Source organism: Protopterus annectens, chromosome 7.part0 (assembly GCF_019279795.1).
Source record: "Protopterus annectens isolate FY-2018-M chromosome 7.part0, PAN1.0, whole genome shotgun sequence".
In the NCBI taxonomy this organism is placed as follows: Eukaryota; Metazoa; Chordata; order Ceratodontiformes; family Protopteridae; genus Protopterus; species Protopterus annectens.
In genome coordinates, this window is record NC_056739.1 from 482,906,670 (window position 1) to 482,922,361 (window position 15,692).

Genomic DNA, 15,692 nt, shown 5'->3' on the forward strand with positions numbered 1-15,692 from the left:
ATGGGTTGCAAACTGGCTGAGTGACAGAACCCACAGGGTCAGAGTTGCTGGCGCCATGTCAGACTCAAAGCCTGTCACAAGTGGTGTACCACAGGGCTCAGTCCTGGGCCCTCTCTTGTTTGGCATCTACTTTTCCGAAGTACAAGCAAACACAGGAGGGTTATGGCTGACAGTTTGCAGATGACTGCAAACTGGGTGCCATAGTAGAAAACACATCTGACACAGATATCCTTCAGAAGGGTCTCACAGAAACGGATAACTGGTGCCAGAGCCATGGCCTAAAGTTAAATGCCAAAAATGCATAGTCATACCCTTCGGGAAAAACAAGGTTACCCCTAGCTACCAAATAGGTGGCAATCCACTGAGTACAGAAGAAGTTATCAGGGACCTGGGGACCCAGGTTGATAGTAGTCTGTCATTCGACACCCATGTAGCTAAAGTAGTTAGGAAGACCTTCTACATTGCCCACCTTATCATGAAGGGATTCTCATCTAAATCAAGGGAGGTCATAGTCTCCCTATACTCATCACTCATCAGACCAATGATTGAGTACAATGCCCCATTCGGAATGTATCTGACCCGACACTTGCAGCAGCTGGAGAGGCCACAAAGTTCCTCACCAAAAGGATAAAGGGTCTCAAACATCTGTCCTATGCTGCCCGACTGAAAGAACTCCAGCTCTATTCAGTCGCCACCGCTTGCTCAGAGGTGACCTTTGCCTAACATACAAGGCCATGTCAAACCCAGATTTGATGAATATGCTTCACCTCAAAAATCTAGATCCGTCAGAGCCACAAGGGCGGAGACTTAAACCTCGACACGGCTATTAATAGGACGTGCTGGAGGGATAGATTCATCACCCAAAGACTCCCTATGCTGTGGAATAAAATCCCGGTATATGTGAGGCAGAGCACCTCGCTGGCCTTGTTCAAGAGAAATCTTGACCAATGGATGGGAGATCGCAGATATACCCCAGGGATTACCTCAGTGTCACTGCTCAACAGAGGCACAGCAAAATAATGGGTATAGTTCCCCATACTAAAGGGGTGGCGTAAGCCACAAAACTATGGGCTAGGCTTGTAAATGCCCTCGGGCAGATAGCCTAGTATGAACCTATGAACCTATGAACTCTAGATGTAAAAGAGGCTTACCTGCATATCCCAATCAGGGAATCTTGCAGAAGATACCTCCACTTCAAAGCAGGCTACTTGCATTATCAGTTCTCTGCACTGCCCTTTGGCTTATCTACTGTGCCCAGGGTATTTACAAAGTGCCTGGCTCCAGTAATTGCATTTTTCAGGCAAATAAATATTCAAATATATCCATACCTGGACTGGTACCCTCTCAAAAAATTACATTCCTGGGTGCAAGCTTGAATACAACTGCCCAGATGGCTTTCTTTACGCTAGAAAAACAACTTCATTTCATGAATTACTTCAAACAGGTGGCCACAAAAACCCTGCTATCTGCAAGACAAATACAGCAAGCCTTTGGGGTTCATGGCCTCCTGCATTCTTCTAATTCCATATGCAAGACTGCATATGAGGAAACTTCAGTGGTACTTAAAAAGTTTATGGAGTCAAGATTGTCACAGCTTGGAAACAATGATTCCTATCGTACCTTGCCTGCAACTAGAGTTCCTATGGTGGGCAGAGACCTGCCACCAAAACAAGGGACTGCCATTCACACCACCCCCTGCTGCCCAAACCCTAACTACAGACGCATCAGACTATGCATGGGGGCTCATCTGGCAGGGAAGTACATTCAGGGCAAATGGAGTCCAAATCAAATGGACCTTCATATCAATCAAAAAGAAATGCTAGCTGTACAGAATGCTCTGACAGCCTTCAAGGACTACCTTCATCCAGGACAACTAATGGTAAAGACGGACAACACCACAGTTATTTGGTACATAAACAAGTAGGGGGGTACACATTCCTAAGCCCTCTGCAGAACTAGCCATGGCATTGTGGAAGACTGCCTTGAGCCATCAAGTACAACTACAAGCTCAATTCCTGCCAGGAAAGCTGAATATTTTGGCAGACAAACTAAGCAGAAATCTCATGGACCCACACGAATGGAAACTGGAACCACAGATTTTCAACATGTTGACACGCAAATGGGGGAGCCCAGACATGGATCTTTTTGCCTCACCCCAAAACTACCAGTTGGGACAAATTTTGCACAAGAACTCCTCACAAAAAAGCCTGGAAATTATGCTCCGTTCTTCAGCTGGGAAAACTGTCACTCTATGCCTTTCCCCCTCTGCCTCTGCTCTCCAAAGTTCTACTAAAAGTCAAACAGGACAAACCAAAAACAAAAATGATTTTGATTGCTCCAGACTGGCCTCGTCAGCACTGGTACCCACTCCTACGCAGTCTGTCACAAATTTCTCCGTGGCACCTGCCTGAGACACCTTCCTTACTGTCTCAGCAGAACAACCAAGTTCTGCACCCTCAGCTCCAAACATTGAATCTTGCAGCTTGGCTAATCACTTAAATTCCCCCTTAGCATCCCTCAGCAAACCTGTGATGGATGTCATTTTGGAGGCGAGAAGACCCAGTACTAGAAAATCTTATGCTGACAAAAGGAAAAGATTCTGTGCCTGGAACTAATCTCAAGGCATAAACACAGCAGTGCCCATGTTACCTCAGATTTTCCAATACTTAACTGAGATGCTTCATAAGGGCATGTCTTTTTCTTCCATAAAAATCCATGCCTCAGCCATTTCAGCTAATTACAGCACAGAACCTCCCCCCTTCTTTCATCCTCGGCTAAAGCAGTATCTCAGAGGGGCCAAAAACTTGAGGCCACCCAGGAGAGCTCCAACCCCTGCCCTGGGGCCTTAACTTTGTATTGGAGAAAACTCACTCTCCCTCCTTTCAATCCAGCTGCTACTGCAGACTTGAATTCTTTTCCTGGAAAACAGCCTTCCTTTTAGCATTCACTTCGGCTAGATGGATTTCAGAATTACAGGCCCTTATGGCAGTGGAGCCTTTCATAATCTTTCATGCGGACAGGGTGTCACTCAGGACCAGCCCATCCTTCATGCCCAAGGTGGTATCCAGTGTGGCTCTTAATCAGTCCATTCATTTGCCAACTTTCTTTCCCAGTCCACAGAACAAGGGGGAGCGGTTTCTGCATTTATTGGATGTACACAGACAACTTAGATTTTACATGGACAGGACTAAATTTCGAAGAAAATCTGAACAACTGCTGGTAGCATTTGCTGCAGGGGCAGAGGGAAAGGCTGTTTCAAAGCAAACCATTTCCAAATGGATAAGCCATTGTATTAATTTCTGCTATAAGTACCATGGAAAACCTATCCCCCAGGGGATCAGATCCCATTCACCAGGGCTGCATCTACTTCAACAGCCTTTCTCAGAGGTGTTCCTACCAGGGATATTCTAGAAGCTGCTACCTGGAGTTCAGTTCATACTTTCACCAAGTATTATAATTTACCAATTTTCTCTCAATCCAGAGCTGGCTTTGCCACTGCTGTTTTTCAGGGCCTTGTAGCTGGTCCTAATGCTGTATAAATCCACCCTCCCAACCATAGCTTTGGGGATCTACCCAAATGTAATGACTGCAGCAGTGAAACACGAAGAACATAGTACAGTTGTGTACACTTGCCATAAATGTAGATGTTTGAGTGTATTCACTGTTGCAGTCCAGGTTACCCTCCCTCCAGCCCCCTGTTTTTTTCTCTTACTATGCCTCTACTTTCTTTTACTACACTTAAAAGCCTTTTTGGGGTATTTGCTTTTGTTTGAAGGTATATTTTTATTTTAAATTATTTATATACATGTTGCTTCGCATTTGGAGGGCATCTGACATCTGGGGCAAGAAAAACTGATGTAATGGCGTCTGCTGCTTGTTTTATACCCCTGACGACCTGATGTCATGGAAGAAGGGACAGCAACTGACACAGGACCCATGACTTTGTTAATTAGGCCAACTGAGGGCAACCTGCCAGCAGATTACCCAAATGTAATGACTGCAACAGTGAATACATTTGAACATCTACATTTATGGTAAGTGTACACAACTGTACTTTGCTGCAGAGTTGTTTAAGCCCCTGCAGGGAAAGGGAAGGCATTGCAGGAGCTGAGGCATATTTTTGTTTCCCCTGTGCCCATGTTTCACAGGAGTTCTGATAAGCCTGCCTTTGTTTGTAGGTAGTGTTGTCCTCCCCCCCCCCCAAAGTTTAAAAGGTTGGTAGGTGTCCCCTGCTAAGGATCCCCAAATTCCTACTCAGAAGCCTTCTTTCTGTAACAAACCAGGTACTGTCTGACTATCCTGTTCTCACATTCATCTTTCTGTGTATCTTTCCCTGTCCCTGTTTGGGTAAAAGTCACTCAAGACCCGTGGGTTCTTGTCATAATTCCCCAGGGTTATTACTTGGATTGGTAATTTCTGCCACACCCCCATTTTGAGTGTTCCTCAGGAGCAATTGCTCTTTTTTCCAGAGGTGCTTCAAGGCCTGTTGGCTTAAGGAGTAATTCAAGAAGTTCCACCTCCTCACAGGGGCAAGGAGTTTTACTGCAGAATGTTCTTAGTCCAATGCAAAGAAGGCACCTGGCAACCTGTTCTGGATTTTTGTAAACTAACCATCTTTTTGAAAGACCCTTCCTTTCAGATGTTCTCCCTTCAAACCTTGTTTTCTCTGCTTCTTCCCAAGTCTTTTCTAGTTTCCATGCATCTCAAGGATGCTTATCTACAAATTCTATTCATCGCCTTTTCAGGAAGTTTGTACGTTTATCTGCTTCCTGGTATTTTCAGTTGTCTGCTTTGTCATTTGGCCTCTCTACTACCCCAAGAGTCTTCACCAAATGCCTCGCTCTTCATTGCTTTCTGCAGGCTAAGGGGGGTACAGTTCTTTCCCTGCCTGGATGACCTGCTTCTTCAGGCCTCCACTCAAGGTCTTACTTCAGCATCTACACTTTACCATTTCTCTCTTGCGAAGCTTGGGGTTTACTTTAAATTTCCGAAATAATTTGTGACTCCTTCTCAGGATCATGTTTTTTGGGTTGCGGGATCCATACTGTGCCATTGCTGGCATCCCTACCTCCTCCCAAGGCTTTAATTCTCATTGCTTTCTTTCAGTTCCTTCCTTTGGCTTCATTAGCAGCCAGAGAATTTTTGAGGGTTCAGGGTTATATGGCTTCCACCATTCCTATGTTACCTGTAGCTAAACTCCACATGAGAAAACTTCAGTGGTTTCTAAAGTCAGTTTGTCATAGTCATTCTTATCCTTTAGATTTTTCTAGTTCCTCTACTTCCATGTCTCGAGTCGGAAATTCAGTGGTGGTTCAATTGTCTCTCAACTAAGGGCTTTTTTCAACCTTCAATCCCTTCTTAGGAACTTTTCACACTTGCCTTGGATGTGGGATGGGGGGTGGCTACCTTCCTCCCTCTGAAGGTACAAGGCCACATGAGTATTAGATATGAGAGCTCTTCTGTTTGGTGTTCAGGCTTTTCATTCTTTTTCTTCCAGGGCCTCTTAAACGTCTAACAGACAGCACCACAGTGATGCGGTATGTCTGCTAGCAAGGTGGGGTAAGGTCTTCTCTCCTATGTAGGTTAGCCCTTCAGGTTTGGGAGCTAGCTGTCCAGTATCAGGTGACTCTTCTGAGGGTATGTAAACTGTGTGAACATAGTGGTAGATTCTCTAAGTAGGTCCATAACACTGTCCCACTAGTGGATACTTCACAGGGGTGCATTCATGACATTGTTGACCAGTGGGGTACTCCTCAAGTAGATCTATTTGCCTCACCTCTGAACAGACAACTTCCTCTATTTTTTTGCCCAAGTCCCATGCCCTCTAGACTGGAAGGTGGACACTCTGTCTTTCTTGGAAGTGGATGTTTCTTTATGCCGTCCCTCAACTTCTTGTCATTCCCAAGTCCTGTTCAAGATAAAACGGGCTGCTCCCAAAGTCTTACTGGTGACTTACTTTTGGCCCTGACATTATTTGTTCCTTCTTTGGCATCTTGCTAAGGGCATTCACAAGTTGCTTCATAGGGTAGACCTACTCGCACAAGGCAAGGGATCTCTCATCCATCCGATACTGTGGATGATAGGGTTTTGATCCCCTACAGACACATTTTTTTTTTCTGTGGACTTGCTTCAGGTCTTGCATGAGGCCAGGAAACCCACTACTAGGAAATCTGACGTATCCAAATGGAAGAGGTTTTCTGTTTTGTCTATAGTTACCTGGATCCACTTTCTGTGGATGTCCCTTTGTTCTCTTATTTGTGTGAATGGCTCAGTGCTGGGTTGGCATCTTCTGTTAAGGCCCACCTATCAGCTGTTACTGGTTGTCTTGCCTTTGACTCCCCCTTTAGCCTTTAGATTTGAGGCCAAACAGTTTCATAAAAGTGTCCTTCGCATTAGGCCTCCCAGGAAGCCTGGCCCTCGTTCCTAGGGCCTTAATTTTGTTTCAAAAAATCATGGCTCCTTTTGAGCCTGCTGCTTCAGCTTCCTTACAGCATTGTTCTTGAAAGTCTATTCTTTTGGCCCTTCTGCCAGGTGGGTGTCTGAGCTGCAAGCCCTTATTGGCTGTTCCCCCTTCCCTAGTTTTCCTTAAGGACAAGGGTGTTTCTTCATACAAATCCTCTTATGCCCAAGGTGGTTAATGAGTTGTCTCATTGTCTGCTCATTTGTCCACTTGTTTCCCTTCTCTGTAGTCTGCTAGTGAGGAGGTGTTGCACACTTTGAATTTGCATAGACAATTCCAGTATTTGGATAAAACTAAAAGGTTTTCGTAAATCTGAACAGCTTTTTTTTCATCCTGAGTCTTTAGGTTTGACTGTTTCCAAAGCATTTCTTCTTGGATATCTAAAGCTATTTCTTTTTGCTGTTCTATATTTGGGAAGAGCCTTCCTTCTGTTAAGGCTCATTCCACTTGGGCTGTGGCTTCTTCTGATGCTTTTTTCAATTTTGTGGTCTGTGCATACCTTTACTAACCACTATAAGTTGCATGTGATTTCTAGGGCCAGAGTTGATTTAGCCATGGCCATTCTCCATGGCATGCTGGAGGGCTCTGCTGGCTCCTCCTCCCACTCCTCTTTATGAGCTTTTACACGCTTCCTATTGTAATGAATACTGTAGCAGTGATCGAGAAGGACATGGTGCAGTTGTGTAAAATCTTACCATAACAGTAGCTGTCCTTCTCTTCACTATGGGAGTGTTTGCTCCATCCCTCCTCCTCCTAGTACTTTTCTTCTGGATGTGCTTGTTTACTTATCTCTTTCCTTAGACTGTTCCTGCTGGAGCTTTTCATTTCTGAGGATGGTATGTCCGGACATCACCTTTATGCCTTACGCTGTGTGTTGGGAGCATGTTTGTAACATATGGCATACCCGTAACTAAAAGGCTTTGGTATACTGGCTGGACGTCAGGCTGCACTTGGCAGGGAATCCCTATTGTAAAGACTACTGCAACAGTGAAAAGGAGGACAGCTACTGTTATGGTAAGATTTTGCACAACTGTACTTTCCCTGCATTGTTGTCAGTGAAGTACTGGAACCTTTCACTGACATTCTTATTTTACGATTATTTACACTGGCAGGACAAAGCACAACTTTCTCATTGAGGTTCAGGTGACCTGCTAGGCTGGTCTGCCTTTTTACATTTCTGGAACTCATTACATTGAAATGACTCCTCCAGGTGCATCTGCAGTTAACTCCTACTGACTAACGGCTCTAGGCATCAAATATTGCTTGTTCACATTTGTATCAATAATACCGAAACCATGCTATGTACAAGGTTTTAAAATATTTCATTTTAAAGCTCATACAATCACAGAATTTGTTTGTGTCTTTTGTCTTTTCCTGGTTAGGGGTCGCCACAGCGGAACTCGGGTCTGCTAATGATTGGCAGTAGATTTTTACGTACTGGCTTGCCGGGCCTAACGCACAACCTTCAATGAAGGAACACCCATTCACGCATGTCGCTACACAGAAGATGCTCTGAGAATTGAACGGGCAACGTCTAACTGTGAGGTGAAAACTCAACTGTATTAATATTTGACCTCTGTCTAGTGCAGGTTAATAGATATTAAATATTGTTTTTATGATATGAATTTGTATAGATGTAACTTTCTCATTTTTCTAAATATTTCAACAGCCAAGTAACAGCAGAACTCCTTAGCCTCATATGAAAGCTCTCAGCTAGATGAATAAAATACCACTGTCGGTATGTGTGTAACTTGAGTGGTTGCTGAGATATTGTACATTGTTTACAAAATATTACAAATGTAATAGTTACTGTGTTTACTGTGACTTAGAAAATTCAGTTCAACACTTAGAACTTAAAGAATACTACCACTATAAATTTTGTGCTGAGGTTTGCTGTTTATATTGCTTTCATAACCTCTATGGTAATAGAGATATTAACGTGTTTGAAATGTGAGGACATAATTTGATTCTCCAAAAGGACTAGGCTCTGTCCATTGGAAGTTACAGTGCAAACTTCCTGAGCTCCATTGGAGTGAATTTTGAAGGATACAGCTGTGCATTGCTGAACGTGAAATTTGCATTGCATGGGATTTTGCATAGGCCTTAACTGCTACTTGGTGCTGCAGTTAGACTGCACTACTGTTTTCTCCATTTAGTGCCAGGCTAGTGCCACATTCTGCTGCTGCCTAACCTTTGAAATGGAGCTTAAGAATAATTCTCTGGAGAGCTCCGTCTTGCACCTTGACCTCTCTTTCAAAGCTGCAGTCACAAGTAGCCTTGCTGCCAGTGTAGTGGTGTGCAGGCCTGCATGAATTGTATCTAGACAAGTGTTTCTTTTTAGCATTGTCTAGATGGTGTAAGAAACCTTTCCTTTTCATTGTATTTAATATGTGGTGACCTTTTTCTTTGTCTACCTTTTTCAGGAGTACAAGCGGAAGCAGCTGGAAGAGCAGCGGCAGTCTGAGAGGCTTCAGAGACAGCTTCAGCAGGAACATGCATACTTGGTGTCCCTTCAGCAACAGCAGAAACAGCAGCAGCAGCAGGACAAGAAGCCACTGTACCACTACAAGAACATGAACTCTGCTGACAAACCAGCTTGGGCCCGGGAGGTGAGGAGTGGATGCGTGTGTGCATGTAGATGCAGCTATAAGTGGAAACTGCTCTGAAGTTTTATAGTTGACTGTTAAGTGGATGTAATTTATTTTTTTGTACAGATATTTTTAAGTTGTTATAGAATTCTAGATTGTAGTAGGCTGTGTTTCTTGACTTCAGAAACATTCTTTAGTACGATCAAGCTGCTTACTTAAAACCACATTTCAAATATTGCGACTGCTGCTGTACTCTGGAAAGGGTCAAAGAAATAGTAAGTCAACATCTGGTTTACCCAGTTTTCTCGGACAGATTTTATTTTGACAGCTTTTGCATCCTTCTCTGAGGACCACTGCTGGTCTTGTATCTGCACTGATACATATTCAGGGCTGATGTTCTTCGTGTTTCACTATTGTAGTCAATACATTTTGGTAATCTGCTGGCAGGCTGCCCTCACTCGGCCTGAATTCCAAAGTCTTGGGTCCTGCGTCGGTTGCTGTCTCCTCTTCCATGACGTCAGATCATCAGGGGTATAAAACATGCAGCCGACGCCATTTTCTTTAGTCTTTCTTGTCGCGCGGTGCAGAAGCATTTCACAAGTGCCGCTCGGCCGACTACTGAAATGTTCGAGTTTGAGTTTCAGAACCAAAGTCTTCACTAAAGCTAAGTACCCCATTTTTCCTTGCTCCATTCTGATGTCAGAAAATGTTAATTGTATTACTTGTGGGAAGCAAATACCTCATAAAGATTTCCATTTATACTGTATTCCTTGCCCGGGCCCTGATCACAACGTGCCTGGCTGTCGGTTTTGTGCTAGATTTAACCAACGCACTATTAAGCGTCTGTATATTTTTGAGACAAAGTATTTTGGAAACAGATTTAACTACCCAGAAATGTCGTCTGATAGCAATCCGACTACCGGAGTACATAAAAAACGCAAAGAAAAGGACAGAGAAAGTCAGTCGAGATCCAAAACCGACTAAGCTTATTCTAAGCCAGTCGCCGGTACTCAGTGAGGTGCTTTCGCAGCCCCTGATACCCGTTACTTTTGAGTCGCAGGCCAATACCGACACCCTTGTGGAGTCTAGCATGCCGCAAGATACTCAAGGTATTGGACCGACGGATGTGTCTCCCTCGAATGGGTCCAGAGTCATTGAGCAGGCACCGACTTCTGAAGGTGTATTCAGACCTCAACATCTGTATATCAAACCGACGACAGCTGCAAAACCAAAGACAAAAGCAACTTCTAAAACTAAAAAACGGAAGCATGAGCCACGTGCACAAGCCTCTATGCCCAAAAAACAGATGATTAAAATGGCTGAAGACCTTCTTACCTTGATCAGGGGTTACCCATCCCCCTCCAGATAAGAGGCCTAGGCAAGACACTGATTATGAATCTTCAGGTCAGGTTTCTATTTCTTCTGATTCCTCTTCTGATCTGGAATTCTCTATACCTCCCTATGAGGATTCTGATGCAGAGGAGTCTATACCATCTGCATCTCCTCCTGAGGATTATTCATTTGAGAAACCTTGCATACTTTGAAGGAGCATTTTTCATAGATTAGGTTCATAGATTAGTATTAAGCTAACTGCTCTTGCGAGCCATTTTAAGCTTAGCCAATTATCCCTTGTGAGACTCCAACCCTGCACCTTGTGTTTGTAAGGCAAACACCTTAACCATTAGGCCACCCTCCCAACCCTTACTGGGAGAGTCAAGACTTCTCAGAATCAAAAAAGAGGCTCAGGGATGTCCTTCTCCCTCAGCACAGACCTTGAGCCATTCCCCCTGTTTTAGACATTGTGGATGATGTGTTTTCAGAGTCAAGCTTGACCCCTGACTCCTTAACTCCGGCTCCCAGTAAGCCTGACAGATATTACAGAGTCCCTGACTCACATACATTTTATTTAGAAACCCTGCTGCTGATCCTGAAACTATTTCACAGGGTCCTAAGGGAGTTAAGGCCTCAACAGCAAAATATCCTACCCCCTCTGATAGAGATTCAAGGGCACTGGACAGATGGGGAAAAAAGGTTTATACATCTGCAACCTTGGCAATCAGGGCCTTAAACTGTCAATTTCATATGAACAGAAAATTATGTTGATTTCTGAATGTGCAGAAAATAAAGAATTGCAGGAATAATTGCATGCAGCTGAACAGGTTGGAAAGCATACTTTGCAATGTGGTTTTGACTCATTAGAGGCCTCCTGCAGGGCCGCGGTTACTGGATCTATGATTAGGAGGCATGCCTGGCTAAAGGAACAAAATCTGCCTGATCATGTTAAAGCTAAATTGCTAGATGCACCTTTACAGCATGATATTCTCTGTTTGGTATTATGGCAGAAGAGGTTTTAAAGAAAATGGAAGACAAATCTAAGTCTATGCAAACTGTTAGACTTACAAGTGCAGCCACCAAGATTCGGTAGACACTGGCCTACAGAAAATTGGTCCTTTCCTGTGTCAGACAGAGCTCAAAAGGGCAAATCCAGACGCCCCAAGGGTTCCAGATACCAGGCGCAAGATTCATACAGTTAAAAGCAGTGGGGTGCTTCTACCTCCAAATCGGGTGAAGATAAAGTGCAAACCTACAGAAAACAATCCCATTGACTTCCATGTGCCTACACCAAGCACTTATCTTTTGGCAGCACCTATAGGGGGAAATTATCACTTTTTGCTCAAAATTGGCAGTTAATAACCCAGAACAAGTGGGGTATTAAACATAGTATCACAGGGATACAGATTCCATTTCCGCACTCTGCCAATGGCAACTGGTTGGCCAGATCTGCCAAAAAATCAATGGGCAGAGGCTAGTAACAGGTTATGTCCCTCATGGATATGGGGGCCATTCAGCCGGTACCAGAACAGGAAAAAGGACAAGGTTTTTGCTCAAGACTGTTCTTGGTACCCAGAAAGGACAAGGCCTGGTGGCCAATACTGGATTTATCGATTTTGAACACATACCTGGACATTCCAAAATTCAATTCAATTGCCCTTTGGCTTATCTACTGCACCCAAAGTCTTTACAAAGTGCCTGGCACCAGTAATTGCATTTTGCAGACAAAGTAGTATACAAATATATCATTACATGGACGACTGTCTTATTCAAGCAGAGAACAAGGACATTCTTCTTCTTCGACACATGGCGTTTGTCAAAAGGCTTCTAGCATGCCTAGGGTACACAATAAACGAAAAGAAATCACAACTGGTACCCTCTCAAAAGATAACATTCCAGGATGCAAGCTTGAACACAACTGTCCAGATGGCTTACCTCACTCCAGGCAAGCAAAGGCAACTGACTACTTACTTCAAACTGATGGCAACAAAGTTATCTGCAAGACAAATTCTGCAGGCGCTGGGCTTCATGGCATCCTGCATCCTACTGATTCCATATGCAAGACTGCATATGAGGAAACTTCAATGATACCTAAAAAGTTTATGGATTCACCATTCTCAGTCTGGAAGCAATGGATGTCCTTCAAGAATGCAACTGCAGTCATAACATATGGGTTGTCCTGCCTCAGGCAGCCCTCGGTCGGCCGGATTCCAAAGTCTGGGTCCGGCGTCGGCCGGAGTCGCCTCCTCTCCGACGTCACAACGGCTGTAGTATAAAGGCATCGGCCGACGCCATCTTCAGTCTTTCTTGCCGCGTGGTGCCCGAAGCAGAAGCAGTTCGCAAGTGCCGGTCGGTCATCTCCTGTGTTTCAGTTACCGAAGTCATCTAAAAGCTAAGTACCCCGTTGGGGAACATTTTTTCTTGCCTCAGCCGATGTCAAAACAAATTGAGAAAGTTAATAATTTGTCTTGTGGTAAACAAATACCTCATAAGGACTTCCATTCTTACTGCCTCCCTTGCCTGGGCCCAGACCACGACGTCTCGGCCTGTGCTGCCTGTGCTTGCTTTAATAAGCGCGCACTCAGGCGCCGGGCAGAATTTGCCGAAGACTTTTTCGGCGAATCCTTCGCTTATATCATGCCGTCGGATCAACCGACAACACAAATTTCCAAAAAGCGTAAGGGCCGGGACCGACATCCGCGGCCAACGTCCTCTACCGATATTTCTCCTAAGCCCTCCGCGAGTGCTTCGGCCCCTACGGAAGCGGTAATTCAACCGCTCCAGGCCGACGAGACAGCGGTAACACGTCCTTCGGTCCCGGAGACTACACCGGTGCCAGTTATTGATTTTCCTCCAGAAACCGAAGTTCTGGATCTACCCGACACCATACCCGTGGACAAGGTTACTCCTGCATGTGGGGCAGCTAGGCCTCCTGTATCCATGTCCATCAAGGCCTTTGCACGTGCCAAGGCCACCAGGCCAAGGCCCATCCTAAACCTACTGCTCAGACCCCTTCTTCTGATAAGCAGATCATGTCTCTTGCTGCAGACCTCATCTCTCTTATCAGGGGGTCTCAGCCTCACCCTGACAGAGGTTCTCAGCCGCCTGCAGACAAAAGGCCTAGAACTGAGCAGGCTGACAACCTCTCTTCAGATAAAGCCTCTGGGATTCTGAGCATTCAGATACACAAGAAGAATCCTTCCAGGCCTATGAGGACTCTGATGCTGAGGAGTCAATTCCCTCTGCCTCTCCTCCAGAGGATTTTTCATTCGGTGAAGTCCTCCACTCTGAGGGAGCATTTCAAGTGGCAGGGTCAGGAATTTTCTGATTCGAGGAAAAGGCTACGTACCTTCCTCAAGTTACCCCAGCACAGGCCTTTAGCTATCCCTCCAGTTATGGATGTCCTGGAGGATGTCTTCTCCGACTCCAGTGCTAACACTGATTCTCTCCCTCCTGCTCCTGTCAAGCCAGACAGATATTTCAGGGTCCCTGACACTCACAAGCATCTTTTTAAGGCCCACTCTGTGGATCTTGAAACTATTTCACAAGGCCCCAAAGGAGTGGCTACTTCCTCAGCCAAGAATCCACTGCCAGCGGATAGGGAAGCAAGGTCGCTGGAGAGATGGGGTAAAAAAGTTTATACCTCTACCACCCTTGCCATGAGGTCACTTAACTGCCTTTTTCATATGTTTCAGTACCAGGATTATTTACTGGATGATTTACAGAAAAAGCTAGCCTCTCCTGAGTCTATTGATAGAAAGGCATTGCAGGATCTGATCCATAACACTCAGCAGGTTAGCAATCATTTTCTACAGTGTGGTTATGATGCATTGGAGGCTTCATGTAGGGCAGCTATGACAGGGGCTGTTATCGTAGACATGCTTGGTTAAAAGAACAGCCACTGCCAGACCATGTTAAAGTAAAGTTACTTGATGCACCTCTGGAAAAACAAAAGCTTTTTGGTGCTAATGCACAAGATGTGTTGAAGTCCATTGAGGAAAAGGCAAAATCAGTTCAGACAGTCAAAGATTTCCTCCAGGTTCAGCCACCCAGATTCAGCAAGAATTGGCCTTCAAAGAATTGGTCCTTTCCAGACACTGACAAGTTTCAAAGGGGAAAAAACAGGCGTGCTCAAGGTAGAGGGCAAAACCGAGGCTCCTACAGGGGCCGCCAATGGCAACCACCAAATCAAAGAAGTGGCGCAGCCAGTCCAGCTGCACCACAAGGACAATCACAATGACTTGACTTTCATGCCGCCTACCAAAGCTCAGAGAAGCACCTTTAGGCGGAAAATTATCCTTATTCTCAAACAACTGGCATATCTTAACCAAGGACAACTGGATTCTAGATTTAATAGACAAAGGATACAGATTCCACTTCTATACTTTACCAATAAGACAAGGCATGCCAAACCTGCCACAACATCAAAGGGCAGAGGCACTCATTCAAGTTTCAAAGCTGCTAAGCATAAAAGCAATAGAAAAGGTCCCTCCTCAGGAACAAGGCCAGGGATTTTACTCAAGACTGTTCCTTGTTCCAAGAAAAGAAAAGAAATGGAGGCCTATACTGGACTTGTCTACTCTAAATACTTTTCTCATTGTGCCAAAGTTCAAAATGCTGACGTTGCAGCAACTCCTTCCCATGCTGGGCAAGGGGTCTTGGCTGGTCACTCTGGACCTCAGAGGCATACCTGCATGTCCCAATCCGACACAGTTGCAGAAGATACCTCAGATTTCTTGCAGGGACAGAGCATTATCAATTCTCAGCATTGCCGTTTGGCTTATCTACTGCGCCCAAAGTGTTCACGAAATGCCTGGCATCAGTAGTGGCACACTGCAGACTCCAGGGGATTCAAATATACCCCTACCTAGACGACTGCCTGATACAAGCAGACAACAAACAAACCTTGATAACAAACTTGGACTATGTCATTCAATTACTACAGGCCTTGGGATACACAGTCAACATTCAAAAATCAAGACTACTGCCATCCCAACAGATTATTTTCCTGGGAGCCAAACTGGACACAAACACACAAATGGCCTTCCTCACAGAAGAAAAACAAGAGCAGTTACCAGACTACTTCAAAGGCCTAGCAAAGCTCTCCCAGCTGACTGCAAGGAAAATCCTGCAGGCCCTGGGGTTCATGGCATCCTGCATTCTTCTGATACCTTTGGCAAGACTTCATATGAGAAAGCTGCAATGGTACTTAAAAAGCTTATGGTCACAACACAGCCAAAGCCTAGAGGACATAATCCCACTAATTCCATGTCTGCAAAGAGAATTCTTGTGGTGGGCTCAAGCAAGTCAGT

At 44.8% G+C, this 15,692-nt stretch overlaps 1 protein-coding gene across 1 annotated transcript in view; it reads left to right on the plus strand.

Annotated features, from left to right (window-relative positions):
* MINK1 (misshapen like kinase 1) overlaps positions 1–15,692 on the plus strand; it is a 1,658,622-nt gene that overhangs the window by 903,738 nt on the left and 739,192 nt on the right. Inside the window, exon 17 of the mRNA XM_044077078.1 lies at positions 8,884–9,069. Within this exon, the coding sequence (XP_043933013.1) occupies positions 8,884–9,069 (186 nt within the window). The remainder of the gene's footprint in view (positions 1–8,883; positions 9,070–15,692) is intronic.